Here is a 19,234-nt window from a genome sequence, read left to right as displayed (position 1 = left end):
TGCCCGACAGTGACAATATTGTACAGTCGGAGAACAGACTTGGGATGTTCGCTGAGAGAGTAAAAACGGACCCGTACGTACGGGTCACAGCAAACAACCGTACAGAGCTGAATGAACTCTCAGTTTTTTTTTTTGCGGTACAAGAGTCGGAGATAAAGGTAGAACAGTAAGGTGCCCTTGACTGCTGTGTAACCCTCGCAAATTCCATCGCAGCTTTTCTTCCGCAGAGGGAATCGGATTAAAAGTGTAAAAGAATCTATACAGACAGAGGAATACTGGCGGGACAGGGGGCCAATGCCACCATCTGTAGTTTACAAAGATAGACAAAACAAACACGACGGGGCCTTTAGTGTTTTTTTCTGATGTGCTCGCCACTCTCTCTCCGAAACGAGCGTGCTGGGGATTCATTGGATACAGATGGGTGCATGTTTGTGCTCCGCACATGGCTCTGCTGAACAACAGTGCAAAGGGAATGGAGTAACAGGGGGCTGCCTTGATTGAACTATAGACTTGAATGTACAGTACTGTACTCTATGACTCTATCTATGCCAGCGGTTCTCAAACATTTTCATGTCAAGGACCCCCAAATTCATATAGTATTAGGCCGCAGACCCCCCCCCCCCATCTGAATATATTTTATGCCATACAAGATTTGTATTGTTATTTATTTTCAAAAATATTCCAATGCGCTATTTTCAAATAGTCGATGTACAGTTTCTAGGTTTAAAATGGTTAAACCGATTTTGATGAACACATTTTGCATTAGTTTCCATTTTACACTCTGTTGAGTTACAGACCCTTTAAGCCTAATTTATGCTCTGTCACGCCATGGTGTGGTGCGCCAATGAACGGCCCGAGAACAGCAGACTACAAGCTCACATCCAGGCCGTGTTATGGCCATTCTTGCCGTGAGACACTGTCGTGCAACAAAGTATCAATCAGGCTTTAAGGCCCATGTGGACCCCTGATTGTCCCCTGACCCCACTTTAAGAACCAGTGATGCAGGTATCTCTTTCTGATCCCTTACAGTATGTCCTCCCTACAAAAAGGCTGCGTTGTAACCAATGTCGGTCTCCTTCAGTTGCGTTTAAATCAGTACACAATGGCCCGAAGGCTCAGTCCAGAAGATTTTTGAAAATAAGTTCCTTTTCCACGATGACTGTTTTGAACGGATACCCAAAATACTGCCCTGGGGTCTCGAGGGGCGACTGATCTCCTTGATGTTCCTTCCTCCTTGGTGTTTGTACTCTCTAAGTGACATTCAGTAATTCAAATGTATACAACCCTAACTCAGTATGAGGGGACATTTTCTGCAACCCAACGTCAGTGAGTTTTGGTTTGCAGATTGAATTATCGGCACAATCATCTCACTGAAGATCATCATAATGCTCTCCTCTTCAAGATGACAATGTACTACTACTACTACTACTACTACTACTACTACTACTACTACTACTACTACTACTACTACTATGACAATGTTTGTGTTGCGTTACAATAATCGAGTAAGTCCATCTCCATCAAGAATAAACAGGGGGAAAAATTCCCAGCATGTCATTTCGTTTTAATGGCAGCATTGTATTTTAATTTTATTCACAAGCAAGGGAGGTCCCTTCACTTCAACCCCAAGCCCTTTATTTATCCTAGTCAGACCTCATCTTCCCTGCGCCCTGTAATCACGCAAAAGGCCTCAGAGAGAGAGAGAGAGATAGAGAGAGAGAGAGAGAGAGAGAGAGAGAGAGAAAGAAAGAGATGTGGGTGAGAGGGGGGGTGGGTGGGGGGTGTCTAATGGCTGCACACACATGCCCCTGAAACAGCACTGACAGTGCCTTAGCTCCAACCAAACCACATATAATTAACATTCCCCACATGCCAGCTAACCTGAGCACAAACAGGACGATCGAAAACAGGTGTGTTTAGCAACAATCCCCCCCCTTCTCTCTCTTTCTGTAACTCACCTCTCTGTGAGGTGTGTTAAGAAATCGGGGATAAACACTTTGATGTTAGCAGCGAAAACTTGACCACTTGAACCCCAGCATCCCCTGTTCTGGGGGGGAACATTTGGAAAGCCTCTACGCACCAAAGAGATTTGGTGTGTAGAGGGAAAAAAGAGCACACCAAGTACAGAGGGAAGTTGTCCATTTGTTTTCTAAGTACAGAGGGTTTAAGGGTGAGAGTCGATGAGTTGTACGGGTGTCTGGTGTCCATCGGCGCGGATGAGTGGATGAGGGATCCGTTTGTTATAATTGGGGGCAACATCAAACATTTTTGTAGTCAATAAAGTTGTACTTTTTCCTCAATTACATTTTTGAATACAGGACTTTAACTTGTAACAGAGTGTTTTTTATATTGGTATGTGTGGCATTGCTACTTTTGACTTAGTACTTCTTCCACCGCTGGTTGCTGCACAGGAGTCTGGTGTCCATCGGCGCGTATGAGTGGATGAGGGATCAGTTTGTTATCGTTGGGGCGACATGAAAGGACGCTGAGCGGCTTGGCATGGGGAGCTGAGTTGTTTGCAGAGACATACCAGGCCTCTACAGCATGTCACACGTTTAACCACTTAAGCCTGACACCGTCGTACAATGAAAACAGCCGATCTACAAGCTCTCGACGGGTCACGAATGCAACGCGTTGTGAGCTTGTAGAGCTTGCTGTTTTCACTGCCCAACAACTAAATGTGATTAATAAATGTGTCTGCAGATTGCAGAGGCTACGGATTGACCTGAGATGTACAGTACAGACAAATGCACACACAGATGATGGCCCAGCAGCAACTCTACTGCAACGGGAACAAAGGAGCCTGTGTGTGTGTGTGTGTGTGTGTGTGTGCGTGTGTGTACTGTACTCTAATGTACATGTACATGCGTGTGCATGCGGATACGTGTGTGTGAGATGTAATGTTGTAACTGTGTGTGTGTGTGTGTGTGTGTGTGTGTGTGTGTGTGTGTGTGTGTGTGTGTGTGTGTGTGTGTGTGTGTGTGTGTGCGTGTGCGCATGCGTCTGCATGGGGCATTTGTGTGGGTATGTCTTTTCCGTCTCCACATCGGCTACATCCTAAAACACTGTGGCTCCTCTGCTGATGAAAATTGCTCCCTTTCATTCTTACTGTAAGTCCCATCAGGGGATGTCAGGACGGAGAGAGAGAGAGAGAAAGGGAGGGGGGGCAGAAATAGAGAGAGAGGGCGAGAGAGACGGAATGATGTGGGTAGAAGTTGAGATTAATGCATGTTTTGTCACTGCATGTGTTTATCTGGGAACATCTGACATGAGCTGGCTGACAGGGGGATCATCTTACCATCCATTTGGACGAGGAAATGGGAGCGAGCGGGCTGAGAACGCCCCCATGCAGCGCGAGAACAGCCATTAGCAACAGTCAACCATCATGTTTTGCATCGCAAGCCATAGATCCTCCTTCTGCTTATCAAAGCCCTGAATGCCACGAAGAGCCCATATGGAGACATGTTCTCTCCCTCCAGAACGCACGCACGCACACGCACGCACACACACACACACACACACACACACACACACACACACGCAAGCGCACACACACACACTTGCAAGCCACAGTTTGTTTGTTTCCTAGTATAGGGGCCCAGCACGCAGCTGCGCCACAGAGCTCCTCCAAGCATGGGATTTTTGAACTCTGTGTGTACGCCCAGGCCCTCGGTGTTAGCAGGCGCTATCTGTTGTGTTTGCTGTTAATTTTATGGAGCCAGGGCTTTGTTGTCGGCTCCATCCATAACAATGGGAAGTGTTAAAGTAAACCAAGTGTTACATCAATGGCGCTGCGCGGCAAGATGGAGAAAATTAGAGTTGAAGGGGTGGAGAGGCATGCCCAATCTGAGGGATCGTTAAACCACTTAAACCCTGCAGCATCCGTATTGTGGGGAAAGCTTTCGCAGGAAATAGCAGATCGACAAGCCCACAACGCGTTGTCGATCTGATGTTTTCAGCAAAAGCTTTCCCCACAATAACAGAAAACAGAAAATACACTAGCATAGAGCCCTGGGGGACTCCATATGGGGTTTAAGTGGTTAAAAAAAAAGTCTCTCTCTCTCTTTCCCCTTTTCGCTCCAAGCTTTTTTTCCTCTTCCCCAGCTATCCCTCTATCATATCATTCCAAATGGCTTCATTTGCTCTACGCTGCAGCACATTTAATTTGCAGTTGGTTTTGACTTTTTGGATGAAGCCGTCCCAAACACGCTAATTGTGTACCTTTGGAAAGCGCAGCAGAACCAAACACGTGCAGGCAGCAGCGTCTCTGCCGGTCCCGCCCTGGCAGTGGTGGAAAAGTAACTAAGTACCTTTCGTCCCTGTCGGCTGGAAACCTCACATGTCCCAAACTGTTATTTTTCAGGATTCACAATTCAAAAAGCATCAAAAGTAGCAGATCCACACAAGCTCCAGCTTGCAGATCTGCTACTTTTGTGGCTTTTGTGTGACGCTTTAGTATGATCAAGTAGGGCGTGATTTTACGAAAAAACGCAAAGTTAGAACATGGAGATAAGAGGTTTCTTCCCGGCTGATAGTGCCGATTTACTACTGTACTAGTACAACGCGCCACACCGCGACGCGTTGTAGACCTGCCATTTTTTAAAACGTTTTACACATTCTGAAAGGGTTAGGTACTTTTACTTTAGCACCGTGAGTACATTTTGATGCCGATACTTTTGTACTTTTACTCAAGTTAGAATTTTGAATGGAGGCCTTTTACTGGTAACAGAGAGTCTTTTTTATATTGTGGAAGGTTATTGCTACTTTAACTTTTTTTTTTTTTTTTTTTGCTTTTTATGCCATTATTATAGATAATAATAGGACAGTAGGCTGACAGGAAATGGGGAGAGAGATGGGGAGTGACACGCAGCAAAGGCCATCGGGGTCGGGAGTCGAACCCGCGACACGGTATTAGGCTACATTGTAGCCTAGGTGCCTGGACCGCTACGCCAGCGGTCCAGGCCATTGCTACTTTTACTTTTAAGTAAAAAAAAAGAAAGAAGTAAATTCTTCCAGCTTGGCGCCCTGGCCTGGCCTGGCCTGTGCTCTGCTGGCTGCATGAGGGCTTGTTTACTGTGGTGTCAGAGCTCCTTTGGAGCCACTTCACCAGCATGTGTTGAGCGTGGAGCAGGTTTCGCCTTCTGTTTGTTTAACCCTCCTAACCCTGTCTATTTAGTGTATGAAGAGGGCCCGCGCACAGCCATCCTAACCCTGTCTACTTAGTGCATGAAGAGGGCCTGCGCAAAGGCATCCACGTTTGTTCTTATTCTTTTCTTTTTTTTTGCCCCTTTCGGGCACATATGGCTACATTGATTAGAGGAAATCGTACGGATCAGTGCCAGGGGGAAGTAATTGAACGCGACACCCGTTTGACTTCATGTTTGTTTGGTTGGTCGGCCTGTCCCTTGTGTGGACATTCTGTCAGCAGCTTGTTTTCAAGGGGTTCAGTGGCTCCCTACATTGCCAGTGTCTTCATCACATTTGTCACAACCTGAATCTGCCAAAAAACCCAAACAATAACAAAACGACAACAAACAAAAACTCCGAATTGTTCCATCCTTGCCTCTTGGAAGCCAAAACGACATGCAGTCCATCATGCGCTGTGTTCTGTCAAATATCCCTCCATCCCCTGTGGGAATTACTATAAAGGTAAGACATTTTATCCCCTTTGATATGTTTGCTGATAGATCGTCCAACATCAATCAAGACGTAACACTTTAATTGAGGGCCAAGGAGCTGCTTGAGGCTAAAACCTTTTTATGCTTTTCATTTGTGATGTGAAACTTCAAACGGAGGTTTCTTTTTTTTGTTGGTCTTTTTTTGGCAGAGCCTTCAGCCCACCACTGGCTCTGGCAGTGGGCTCGCATTAGGCTCTTTCCATTACAGGGCTAAAATAATAGGGGCCACACCAGAAAGAGATGCAGTCCATGTTTTATACTAGGTGCTAGCCGTCCGCTTTGGCAACCAGCCCCATGGACCTGTGGCTACTGCGGTGAAAGAATGGGGGAGGGGATTTGCATGGAGGGAGAATTAGTACTTTGGTGGAAGGATGGTAGTAGTATAGTGAGGCTATTTTGGGGACTCAATGAGGTCTGGGTTTATTGCCCAGCTTTCTGAGGCCACAGCACTGCAACAAAAGCATGAATAAGCTGTAGAACGTGACCGATGCCAGATATTTGGGTCCGATGCCGATCCCGATTCCTCCCCAGTCCTAGACCACCAATGGTTTGAACGCTATTGTGTCAGATCAATCAATTCCAATCAATTCGAAAAAACTTCTGCAGATCTACAAGTAGATGTAGATCTGCTATTTTTGATATTTCTAAAATACTGTTAAAAACATCCTGCCTAAAGATCTGTTCCTATCTGATGTGATGTGAGCAAAAATGGATATGAAATGCAGAAAAGTGTGGGGGTATTTTTCTCCTACAGTATCTCAGAAGGCATGTGATTATGAAATGGAAATGGCTGCTGGCACAGCCTGGCAGTGGTGGAAAGTACATTTACTCAAGTATTGAACTATACTTAAGTAAACCTTTTAGGTACAGTACTGTACATTTACACATTTACTTGAGTATTTCTATTTCTTGACACTTCTAACTCCACTGCAAGTATTTGACAACTTTAGTTACTAGTTATTTTGCATGTAGATTATTAACACAGAAACATACATTAACCAATTAAGCCCAATGTTATTCTTCGGCAAAAAAACAGTATCTACAAGCTCACTACACGTTGCAAAGTGACGCGAACATTTTTAGCACTTTTACTTTGGCACTATAAGTATATTCTCATTTAAATACAGGCCTTTTACTTGAGTATTTTTGTATTGTGGTATTGCTACTTAAGTAAAAAAAATATCCCACTACTTCCAGTACCAATGGCTGCTGGCGAGTAGAATGAGAGGCAGCCAGCTACACCCCCCCCCCCTTCCAGTGTGGAACTCTGTAACCCACCACAGCTGGCCTGATTTGGCCCAGCCCTGGCCCCTGTTCTTGCTTACCCTGACATTAATGAGCACCACAACAGTAATGGCTACCAGGGCACTGTGGTAGACTGCATGATATTAGAGGTTTGATTTGAGGTCTGTGGCATTTCTTTGTACTAATAATGTGTCGCTGACGTGAAATGTCGTTGTTTTGTTTTTTTCGAACTATCTTAAAGTTCCAAAAAGCTGTGTGTGCGCGAGTGTGCGTGGGCTTGGCTCACCTGTAGTAAGAGTGCATATCACGTCATGATGAATTGGGTGTATCAGTTCTCAAACTTTTTAATTTCAAAGACCCCCCCCCCCAATAACTCTGAGAGTGTACAAATGGACCCTTAAACCCTATGTACAGTAAATAAAATAAATCAGGTACCCACAGAGGTCTATACTTAAATAGTCCCTTCCTTTTTTCCCTCTGTCTACACCAAATCGCCAAAAACAGCCAATCTACAGGCTCACATCATGACAGCTCTGCTATTTTCACAGAATGTGTGTGAAGTAAAAAAAAAAGTAAGCTATGTGCATGGCTGACAGTTGCGCAGCGCGAATAGAGTTTGTATTGACGCTGGTGTACACACAGCACATTTCCAGCGGTTGTATGTATGCGTATCATGTAGCCAGCACTTGTTCACTATAATGGACTCACACTGCGAGGCTGCTGTGATGGAAATATTGCCCCTGCAGTCAAGCTCGCTCGGCTGTTCGCCTGAAGCGCCAAGCATATAATAAAGATGGAAGGAAGCTCTTTATGTCAGCCCTCTGCAAGGAAACAGTCATCTGTAATTATCGCTTGCCTTTCAACCCTCATAGCAAACACAACAAATAAGTGCTGTAGCGTGACCTGGCAACGCGCTTCAGAGAAAACGCCTGTTTGCTTGTTTGCATGCTTGTTTGTTTGTGTTCTGGAGATCACGTGATCACGGTACCATAACACTCCCCCCCCCAAACTCTACCCCTCCGAACTCCCCCCCACCCCACTCCGGAGCATCAAGTGCATTTGAAGTCACAATGTGGAAGTCATTAGCCGCAAATCCCTACAAATATAATAACAGGGTGATTAGCCCTCTCAGAATTATCCTGCGCTCTTTTTTTTTCCTCTTTTCTTTTTCTGAAAAGGCTGCTCTTGTTGCCGGGTTTGTGCGGTGTTCTGCGAGCTCAGGGCGAGTCCTTCTCCTCCTCCTCTGTTTCCCGGACTTTTTCTATTTGTAGATCTGCATATATTTTATAGGAGGAGGTTTTTCTTTTTCCCCCTCTCTTTGCCTTTCATGCGGTGGTAGTTCTGTTTCCCATCACAGCCTGTGATGAGACCACAAGAAAGGCCTGGCCCATGTGACGAGAGCACCACGGTCGCTTGGTGACAGGGAAAGGGCGGGGTGTATGTATGTATGTGTGTGTGTGTGTGTGTGTGTGTGTGTGTGTGTGTGTGTGTGTGTGTGTGTGTGTGTGTGTGTGTGTGTGTGTGTGTGTGTGTGTGTGTGTGTGTGTGTGTGTGTAGGGTGCTCTGAGGTGACGATAGCCCAATCAGTGCACGACGGGCACCTCATCATGGAATTGGGAGTGAAACACACGGCCCCGCGCCACTTAACCCGTAGCGGGCCTGCTCTTTTTTGTTGACGGATGTGTGGCCGTCCGCAGGGCTTTTAAATGCTCCATTCATCTTTATGATGGCCTCACTTATCTCAGAGTCCTTGCAGATCCACTACTTCCCATTCCCACCGCAAGCAAATGGTGCCTTAAGACCACATCAACCCCCCTCCGGCGGCTGCAAAACGCTGCCATATTTACCATCTCGTCCTGGAAGGCGAGCTTGGCCACAGCAGGCGGAGATGATTGCCAACAGCAGTTCCTTCCAAGCAGCCCGTGTGCAGACGAGCACCGCCACTCCACTCCACTCCACTCCACACTTTAAAAACTCCAGACTGAAAGTACCCCGGAGAAGAGGAGAGGAGAGGAGACATTTACTAAGTCACTTTAGAGAGCTAATTTTGATGCAGTGCGTTGAGCACTGCGCACGGCAAAGTCCAGCCCATTTCAGTCTCACTCCACTCCTCTCACAGAGTCACTGTCTGAAGGACCGGGAGCTTATTTGGGATGCACTTGGTTACCCCTCTCTCTCTCCTGGCCTGATGCTATCCTCGCTGGCTGCAGCCCGGTCCGGCCCTGATTACTTTTTGGCGATGGAGTGACTCATACCCGAGCCTCTGCCAGTACCAAACTCTCCACAGTGATCAGTCTGCATTCCGTTCGCCATCCTGTCCAGACCTCCGTCAGCTCAAAAGAAAAACCCAAACTTGTCACATCTGTGTTAGCTTGCGCTCTTACCATTCTCTCCTTTAACCCATTAAGACCTGGGGCCGATTCTACAAATGCCTTCAAAATCAGTAGTTTTCAAACTTTTTCGTGCCAAAATTATATGTATTTGGCCGTGGACCCCCATCTGAAAATGTTTTGTGCCAGGGACCCCCAGAAGAAAACGTTTGGGTTAAAAAAATCCAATTATTAAAAAATACTTTAAAAACTACCAGATCTACAAGCTCACAACGTTGTGAGCTTATTTTTGAATAGCGAAAATATTACTTCACCCCTTTTCAACCCCTTTTCAACCTATCTTTATGTAATTGGTCATCACTAATGCTCATTATAATAAGGTACCATTTTTGTCTACTCGGTCTGTCTCTCAGAAACCCTCCTACCAGTGTCATCATCAAGCAGAACCTCTACTCTAAATATTAGCCTGACAGTGTCTCCATGGCCCCCCCCAAACACACACACACACACACACACACACACCCACACCCACACCCACACCCACACACACACACACACACACACACACACACACACACACACACACACACACACACACAGACACACACACAGACCAGACTCCCATAGGCATCACAGTACAATTGCGGTGAGAAGCCGAATCGCTGTCTTCTGTGAAGTCATGTTCCACTTCAGCATGGGTCTCAAGGTAGATTCACAAATCCGCTGGCTGATGTCTGTCTGTGCTGCCGAGGCAGAATTAATCTGCCGAGGGAGAGGAGCCATTTACAAAACACAAAGTGCCATCATAATTACAGGAGCCCAGCACCCCTGAAGCAGCAGCAGCAGCAGCAGCAGCAGTAGTAGTAGTACAGCAGCACAGTCCCTGTACCGCTGGTGAGCTCTCTGTCAGCCAGACAAAGGCTGGCTGATGGGCTCTGGATCAACAGCAACTCCTAAACGGCTTTAATTAAAAGCAACTTTGGCTCAGTCATACACCGAGAGCGCCCCTGGGCTTCTGATTTTATGCTCAGATGAAGTGTGGTTCTTTCGGGAAGTTGAAAGAGCTGTGTGAACCGTGTGTGTGTGTGTGTGTGGACGGGCGTGTGTGCACCTGTGTGTACACTATTATGTGTTAATGTTGCAAACTTGTTCTTCGTAGGAAAATCTAGTACTGTATATGCAAAGTTGTCTATCTGTGTTGTTCACATTAGATCATAATGTGAACTAAACTAAATGCATTTTATCAGTATTCTGTAGCTTTAATCCAACCCCTGCATCTCCAGCCATGGCCATTAGGGGTCTGGTGATGTCATCGTTCCGTTTGCAGGTTTTCTTGGTTGAAATGTTCCAACCAGGCCCAATCAGCATCCTTTGAATGCGATGGCGTAATACAACTGCGCCAGACATTTCAAAACAACAGTGCAGGCGTTAGCATCATCCGTTCGTATCGATGCAGCTATTCAAGCGGTTGTGAATAGAATCCCAGGAATAACAAATATAGAGTGTGTATTTACTGATTGCCCCTTGATTCCTAAAAAAAAGGCTTGACAGTATCATCACCCCCCTGTTCAGCAACACCTGTCTCATAAAGCAGCTGCAATAACTTCATTAATCAGACTGAATAATGAAGTGAAACCAAATAGAAATTGGGTTGAGTGTCAGGCTGATATGTATTTTGGCTATGTTTTTACTGTCTGTTTTACACTGTTTTGCCAGAGTGCCGAAAGCACATTTTTATGCACATTTAATGGGCAATAAAGTTATATTATCTTATCTTATCTTGGTGTCAGACCGATTGGGAAACCGTCTGCGCTGAGTCTGAAGCTACAGTATGAACTGGCTCAGAATCGGTATCAGCTTTATTTGTCACATCACAGGTTTACAGGTGTAAATAAGGGGTGAAATAAAAAAAATGTTTGTTCGTGCACGCTCCATCATTTTGTAGCATTCCGTGAGAAGACAGAGCAGAAGGGAAAGAGATTCAAATATAAAACAAAGATATATACACACATACTGTATATATATACACACATACAGATAGCGTATGTGATAGCAGGTATGTACCCGATGATCATTAGCATCATATGCAGGTGTGTACACGTTACACATTGACGGTGCCAATTTCCTCAGCTCCTGTTAACAAACTTGGGGGCTGACTTCCTGTCTTCCCCCGATTGTTCATTCGAGAACTTTGCTGTAGGGCTGATTTATTCCTCAGCCAAAACCAGCTATTTCTGGCGAGTGACACAGACGTACAGTGAGTGCGATGATGTATTCGGTCGTGACGCTGCTGTGGGTCAACCCGCGCGACCCTTGGCTGGGAGAGAGAGGTCCGTGGGGTGGGGGGATTGGGAAAGACACCTCCCTCTGCTGTGGTCGAAGAAGTACTATACTTACAGTATCAAAATTTGTCAGACTTATGTTTGAGCTACACCGTGAGCATTGTGAGCTTGTAGATCTGCTATTTTTAAAAGCTAAACTATAAAGTAGGGCCTAATTGGTTAATATATGTTTTCTGCAAAGTAACTTAAAACTAATGCTGCCAAGTAATTGTTGCGGCGGAAAACAAAAGTACAATATTTGCCTCTGAGATGTAGTGGGGTAGAAATATAGCACTGAAAAATGGTAAAGTAAAAGTACCTCAAAACTGTACTTAAGTACAGTTACTTGAGTAAATGTGCTTAGCTACTCTCCCACCCCCTGTCCCTCTGTAAGTGGACAGACACCCAAGAAGAGACCGCAGAGTGTAGCAGCAGAAAAGAGGAGGGAAGAGGAAAACCAGAGGACAACGGAGGGAGGTGATAAAGAGCGAGCGAGTGGGTGGGAGGAAGCCAGAACAGCTTGAGTCTAATTTATACTTGGCTGCGCATCGTGTCGCGCACCACAAAACCCCTGATCCACAAGCTCACGGTGCCATCACGCCGTGATACGTCGCGATCTTGTAGATCGGCTATTGACTAATTAAAAGTGTAACTCAGGCTTGGCTTTTTGAACTGCAAAGCGGGGGGAATCACTCAGAAAGAGCCTTTTGCACCACAGCTGGCTCACCATGGGGGCATAATGACTGTCACATTGCGAGGCATATGAGCTCATGCTCAACTGAGACGGCGTGGCGATGATGAAAGGGACCGGTCAATTGGCTCACCATGTACTGTACATAGCAACGAGAGCCTCCCTGGAGACCGGCCAAAACACAAATCTTCCGCTGTTGTCGGGCGGAAACCTCCTATCTCCCTATTTCAACTTTTTTATTGTTTTTGTTTTTTTTCCTTAGTAAATTAATGCCCTACTTCGTCATCTGCTAATCTGCTACTTTTGTGTGACACTGTAGAGTGTCAAAACTAAAGTAGCAAATTAGCAGATCTACAAGCTGACTCATCAGCTAATATGTGCTATTTTTTGGGAAACAAATATGTGTGTTTTTCCTGAAAACTTTTAACAGTTTTGGACACAAACGGTTTCCATCCGACGACGAAATGTGGAAGTCTGTTTGATTGGCAGGAAACGATAGTAGGCTGTTTAATACCGTCCCATGTGTTCTCTCGCATTACCGCAGCCAAGCTAACGCCACTATAGCTAAACGCAAATCCATTCTAAAGCGTCTAGAATGTGCATGTTATCGCATTGTCACAGCCGTTGCCCTTGTGACATGTCTGGATTGTTGTGTGTTTGTGTGAGTTTAAAGAGACAATAATTTTGTTTAAATAAAAACATATGTTGTTTGGTGTCAGATGTTTCTTTTGTGTGGATTGAGTCATTCTTAACGCCCTGGCTACATTGATTGAGCACCCTGGGCAGTCAACAATTTAATGGTATTTATGAGTTCCTGCAATATAAATAATGACAATAATTTATCAGAGCGCTGAATGAATATCCCATTTTAATCAAAGCAGGAATTCAGACTTTGCGGCTAAAGTCTTAATTTATTATGCTTCCTCATGCGGCCGCGTCGCGCGCCAAACATAGCCGACGTACAAGTCCACAACACAGCGCGGGTGCGTCGCGTCGTGGGCTTGTAGATCGCCTATGTTCGGGGCGCGCCACCGCCCTACGACAAAGTACAAGTCGCCTTTAAAACTCTTCCTGACAGGAGGTCGCCTGAGGCTGAGTGTGATGAGCTATGATGGCTCACTCGCCATTGTTTATATGACTTCTCTGTTTCAGAGAAGAAAAGACTCATTCCGACCATTGTTTTGCTTTGGGGACCATGCTCTCTCTCCCTCTTTCTCTCTCCCCCCCCACCCCCACCCCCTTCTCTCCCCCCTCCCCCTCTCTCTCCATTTGTTCTCTCCTTCCACCATATGGTTGTCATATATTTCCTGGAAATTCAAACCATGTTTGCTTTAGCTGTATATCTGCAGGTCTTTTTTTTCTCTTTTCTTTTTTTTCTCCTTCTAAGCTCTTGTGAAACTCGGGTTGACATTAATTGAAACAATACCAAGTCGTGATTGATCTCACTTTGACACGCTCGGGCCAATGTTGCGAATTGAGACTGTGCAGAAACTACAACGTATATTCCTCGAGGCTTATCGTCTATTATCATTCCAAATGCATAACAACAACACAAAAAAAAACATTTAATCCAAGACCATCTGATTCAACATCTGATTCTCAAACAAGTGTATATAATAGATCTATTGGATGTCTGCCTGTAGCATGCCTGCTTAGAATCACTTATTCTGATCCTTATCTTAATACACTGTCTCTTTAACGTGGGGTCTCAGGACCACCAGGGACATGGACCCTGGTGGTCTGTAGCTCTGAGCGTGTACAAATGGAACCAAATGGACCCGGACGGGTCCATTTGGTTCCATTTGTACACGCTCAGAGCTAAATTAAAGCGGCACTATGTATGTAACTTTCTTTTAATGAATAAAATGTAATTGTGTCCGATATGTATGGTAGAGTATGTTAATACAATATAACTTATACCATTGGGGTGGTTGTATTTTGTCTCCCTGCTCTTCTATTGAGACATTTAGATCATGTCAAAGGTCATGTCTCACCTATAGACACGGAATATGACACAAATTTTGACCTGATGGTCAAGATTAAATGTATCCCCTGAGCGAGCAGGCAGGCTCTTATTAGCTTAATGGTAAAAAATGGCAGCGCTTGTGCAGGAAACCGGGTTCAAATCCGGGGCAGAAGAGGAAAGTTACATAGCGCAGCTTAAACACTGAGGATTTTACAGTGTAGATTGGGATCACAGACATTAAAAAGGGGGGGGGGGGGAAGGCCATCAAATGGGGGTCCGTGGCCTATTAATAATGCATATCAAACGGAGGGTCCTTGAAATTAAAACATTTGAGAATGGCTGTCATAATTAACCCTTAGTAGGTGTCACACACAGACAAAGCTCTTAAACACTCTCTCTTGTACTCTCTCTCTCTCTCTCTCTCTCTCTCTCTCTCGCCCAGAGTGCTACACTGCTAATGGAGAGGACTACCGGGGCTTCCAGAACCAGACCAGCCTACAGGCGGGGAAGCCCTGCCTCTTTTGGAACGAGACCTTCCAGCACCCTTACAACACCCTGAAGTACCCCAATGGAGAGGGGGGGCTGGGGAGCCACAACTACTGCAGGTGAGGGAGGCCCACCCACACCCCTGGAACTGGGGAGGTCGTGCTGAACAAGCCTCTTGTCGCCAGTGTTGCCAGCTTTTGCGAGATAAACAAGCGACTTGGTCTATGAAAACTGAAGCCCAAAAGAAGAATGCACTTCAAACCTATATACGTTGGCTATTTTGAAAATAGCCGATCTACAAGCTCACAACGCGTTGCAGTTGAGATCTTGTAGATCTGCTATTTTGAAAAAAAATCTTGAGGAAAAGAAAGTGCAAAATGTGGAATATATGAAACATTTCAACAACACACATCTGGTACGGGGGGCCCTGGCACAAATCATAATTTCAGATGAGGGTCGGTGGACACATTAATTTGGGTGTCCCTGACATGAAAACGTTTGAGAACCACCGGTTTAAACAATAATCAAACAATTTGGAAGCAAGCCCAAATAAGCAAGTACACTTTAGAAACAAGCCCAAAAACCTCAACCCGCAACTTACTAATATTTACAAGCAACTTTACAGAAAAACAAGCCCGAAGTCGCTTATAATAAGCAGACCTCGCAACACTGCTTGTGACGAACCGAGTGAACTGTGCCGTGCCATCTCTAACGTATTTCACAGGTTCAGGGTTTGTTTCCATGTGCTACGGCCTGGTTTCAGGTACGGTTCTCGTCTCGGAACCTCATTTGGGCCCTGCTCAGGACATAGTAGTTACCGGAACTAGTACTTTCACATGTTTTCTAAACTCAAAGCAGATCAGCTATTTGCTGCTTTTTTGTATTAGTTTTATTTATAAAGTGCCTCCCCTGGTTCTGGTTATGATGGAAACCTAAACAAGAAACCATCACAGAACTTCACTGGTTCTGGAAAGTTCCAGGTTTTATGGAAGGTTCTGGGTTACCCTTTGTCGGTGATAAGAGCCATTAGTCTTAGTCTTTGAAAGTGTCATGCCTGAATGACAGTATATTTGGTTATGTGCCACGTCCCGTATCCGAAAATAGCAGATCTGCAAGCTCACAACATGTCGCAGCGTAACGCGGTCCTAGCGCCTCATATCTGCAGGCCATATCCTACACTACAGCATTCTTTTTGAGTAGTACTTCCGTGTAGACACACATTGTAATGACAACGGAGCTACCAGTGGCTGCCAAAAAACGACTAAAATGAATAAAACAGTATGACTTGAAGTTAATGTGTTGAATTCATAATGTACCTTTGTATGCTTGTGTCCCGGGGAGACACCTGCCCTAAGACACACTTACGTCACTGACCAAGCTTATATCGTGGCTGCTTTTGCTGTTTTTGAATTTGAATCCTGAAAAGTAACGTTCTGAAAAGTCAAGTTTTGGATATATGAGGTTTCCACTTGACAGAAACCACCTGACATCTTCCTAGCCTTCAGACATGACTCATAGCGGAGACCACTAGACTAAAACGTTTGAAAAAACATTGAATATTTGAATACTTTTGACTGTTATGATGACTTGCCCGAAATATAGGGATTTATGGCTGAAAGTGGAAGAAAGCAATTTATGATTTTGTGCAACATGTTTACAAACAGATAAGGCCTGATAACATTGTGATCTTAACCCGGACCCCATGGTAGGAAACGCTGGCCCAGACACAGACGTCTCCTCTGCCTGTTGCCCCGAAAGGTTCCAAAGATCAGACATTACATTACACTTCTGAATGTTTTATTAGTGGATATCCCAGCAGAACGTGCAGTCCTGTCATCACAAGGACGCAGCCACTGCTTGAAGAGAGTTTGCACAAGCAAATCTCCATCCCTCATCCCAGGAATGTCAGGGGGACAGAACATGGGCGGCCTTCATGGGTCTCCAGACAAACCCCATCCCATCCGTCAGTCATGCCCCATGTAGGACTGTCAACGTTTGCATGCATGACTGTCCAACTTGTGTATTTGTATTGAGCCGCACTCCTTCGCGAGTCAAGACAAATTTCAACGCAGACTTCCAGAACAGTGGCTTGGCCCAGATAGCCGAACCATGAGAGAAATCGTACATCTCTTTCCCCCAAAAGCCTCTGAAACGTTTTCTCTAAGTCATGGTCGTAAACTCATAAAGCAACAATGCTTTGAAGTGGCAATGGACGGATTTGTTCAAACTTGGCCCCGGACGGGAATTCTGAAGATTTATGCGTAGGGATATATACAGAGGATCGAGGAAAGCTTTCGCCACACATTAGAAGCTTATTATATTCGACAAGTAGGGCAGAAATGGACATCTTCATTGTTTAGATTTGACATTTTTTGGCAATTGTGATACAGTGAGAAATTATTTTTTTTCTCTCCACACTAACAGACCATGGCTTTGTTACTTCTTGACAGAAGGGTTTCAGTCAGTAGACTCCGGTCAGGATTGACGCTCAATCTATTTCCGTCCCCCGGACCTCTCAGACTGTCAAAAGAGTCACTCATCAGCAATACACAATGAAATCCCCAGTGATCATTTAACAATTTGTAACTCTGAGAGTGTACAAATGTGTCTGAAAGTGTACCTTTGTACTTTTTCAGACAGGGTTTGATTTGTTGGGAGAGGGGATATGGGGGGAAATCCATGCCTCTGCTTTTGATATCCTCCCGTCCGTCCGTCTCTCTGGTCATTCATGTTTTTGTCCCCGGTGTGGATATGTTTCATCCCTACTTCTGCCCAGACTGAATTACATGTTTGGTTATTATTGAATGTATAAAAATGGGCTCATTCTATTCTTTTTAATTGTGAGAATAGGAATTCCTCCAAACTCACAACGCATCACGACAGGAGACGTTGTTAGCTTGTAGAGCTGCTATTCTCGCTATTTGTCATACTAAAAACTATATAGGGTTTAAGTGTTTTAGTTTTTTTGTTGTTTTTTTCCCTAATCGAACCCTGCTCTAAATGAACACTGACGATGTTACTGTGTAGTGTGGAGACTGAAGTGGCTACTTGATTCTCAATAGATAAGAGATGGCCTTTACGAGGAGCTCACACAAGCCTTTGTTATATGGCTGTATTCCGGATTCTATTTCCCTCCAGGAATAGGTGGAGAATGTAGGGGGGTTTGCGAAAGAAAGTGATCTCCTCTTTTCATTTTGTGTGTGTGTGTGTGTGTGTGTGTGTGTGTGTGTGTGTGTGTGTGTGTGTGTGTGTGTGTGTGTGTGTGTGTGTGTGTGTGTGTGTGTGTGTGTGTGTGTGTGTGTGTGTGTGTGTGTGTGTGTGTGTGTGTGTGTGTGCGTGCGTGCGTGCGTGCGTGCGCGTTGCATACTAAAGGTGAATGTACTGTATACTTTCTCGCAAGGTTAGGTTGGTATGACAAAAATGAGACGTTTCTGAACAAAATTCAGAAAATGTTATCTTGATAAAATAAAATAAAAGGCTTTAACTGAGCAGTGTGTGGAAACTATACTGTAGGTTTGACACAGGTCTGCACCATTGATTCAGAATCATGCTCATCTTTATTGTCACTTCACATGATCACAGGTTTAAAATAATGGGTGACATTCTTTTTTTGTGCGAGCTCTCAACATCGCACTTATAGGAAGGGATAAGACCTTTTATTGATCCTGCGGGGGAAATGCAGTCGCCAGAGGCAGCACAGCAGTTAAGATACAGTTACAGGGCAATAGAAAGTGCTGTAGATCAGTACAGCACCCCTGGGGGTCCGGGGACCCCCAGGGGTCCTTGAGATGGGGGTTCCAGGGGGTCCCCAGCAAAATATGTTGATACATCATCACAATAATTTCAATCTCTTTATCCATATTTTATACATTGGCTATTCAAAAAATTGCAGATATACTATCTCAGAGTCAGAGTGCTGGGAGCTTGTACATCTGCTATTTGTGAATATTAAAAAAAGAATCTTCAAAGTATTGGAACATTTTGAATCATTTTGAAAAAATCTTAATACAAATCTTCTCTTCTGGGGGTCCCTGGCACAAAACATTTTCAGATAGGGGTCCGCGGCCAAATACATATCAATTTGGGGGTCCTTGACATAAAAAAGTTTGGGAGCCACTGCTCTCAAGCCACTGCTCCCCCGCAGGATCAGTTAGTGGCAGGAAAGCACAGAGGTCATGAAAGGACATTAATATGTTCTTTGTTACCGGCAACAATGATGAAACGTTTGTTCCCAGCTTTCCCCCTATATGACGTGCACACGTCCCACAGCCGTGGAACATGCATACATATTTGATCGGCGCTGGGCTAGCCGCGAAACATGCTTGTACGCACAGGGCTCTGTGTGTGTGTGTGTGCGTGTGCGTGTGCGTGTGCGTGTGCGTGTCCGTGCGTGCACAAATGCACTCATGTGCCCTAAGAGGGAGAGTGCTCCCACCACAGACTGAGAACCATATGGGAAAGGGACAACAAAATTTGGATTTCAAAACACCTTATTTACATCTGTGGTGTGGCCTGTG

General features: G+C 45.0%; 1 protein-coding gene across 2 annotated transcripts in view; it reads left to right on the top strand.

The window, feature by feature from the left end:
* kremen1 (kringle containing transmembrane protein 1) overlaps window positions 1-19,234 on the top strand; it is a 75,999-nt gene that overhangs the window by 12,519 nt on the left and 44,246 nt on the right. For both annotated transcript variants that reach the window (XM_084053964.1, XM_084053963.1), the window contains exon 2: window positions 14,674-14,836. In XM_084053964.1, the coding sequence (XP_083910090.1) occupies window positions 14,674-14,836 (163 nt within the window). The remainder of the gene's footprint in view (window positions 1-14,673; window positions 14,837-19,234) is intronic.

This window comes from Gymnoscopelus microlampas (genome assembly GCF_963454915.1).
Source record: "Gymnoscopelus microlampas genome assembly, chromosome: 4".
In the NCBI taxonomy this organism is placed as follows: Eukaryota; Metazoa; Chordata; class Actinopteri; order Myctophiformes; family Myctophidae; genus Gymnoscopelus; species Gymnoscopelus microlampas.
Note: the sequence above shows the minus strand (reverse complement) of the source record. Positions and strands in the feature narration are given on the sequence as shown.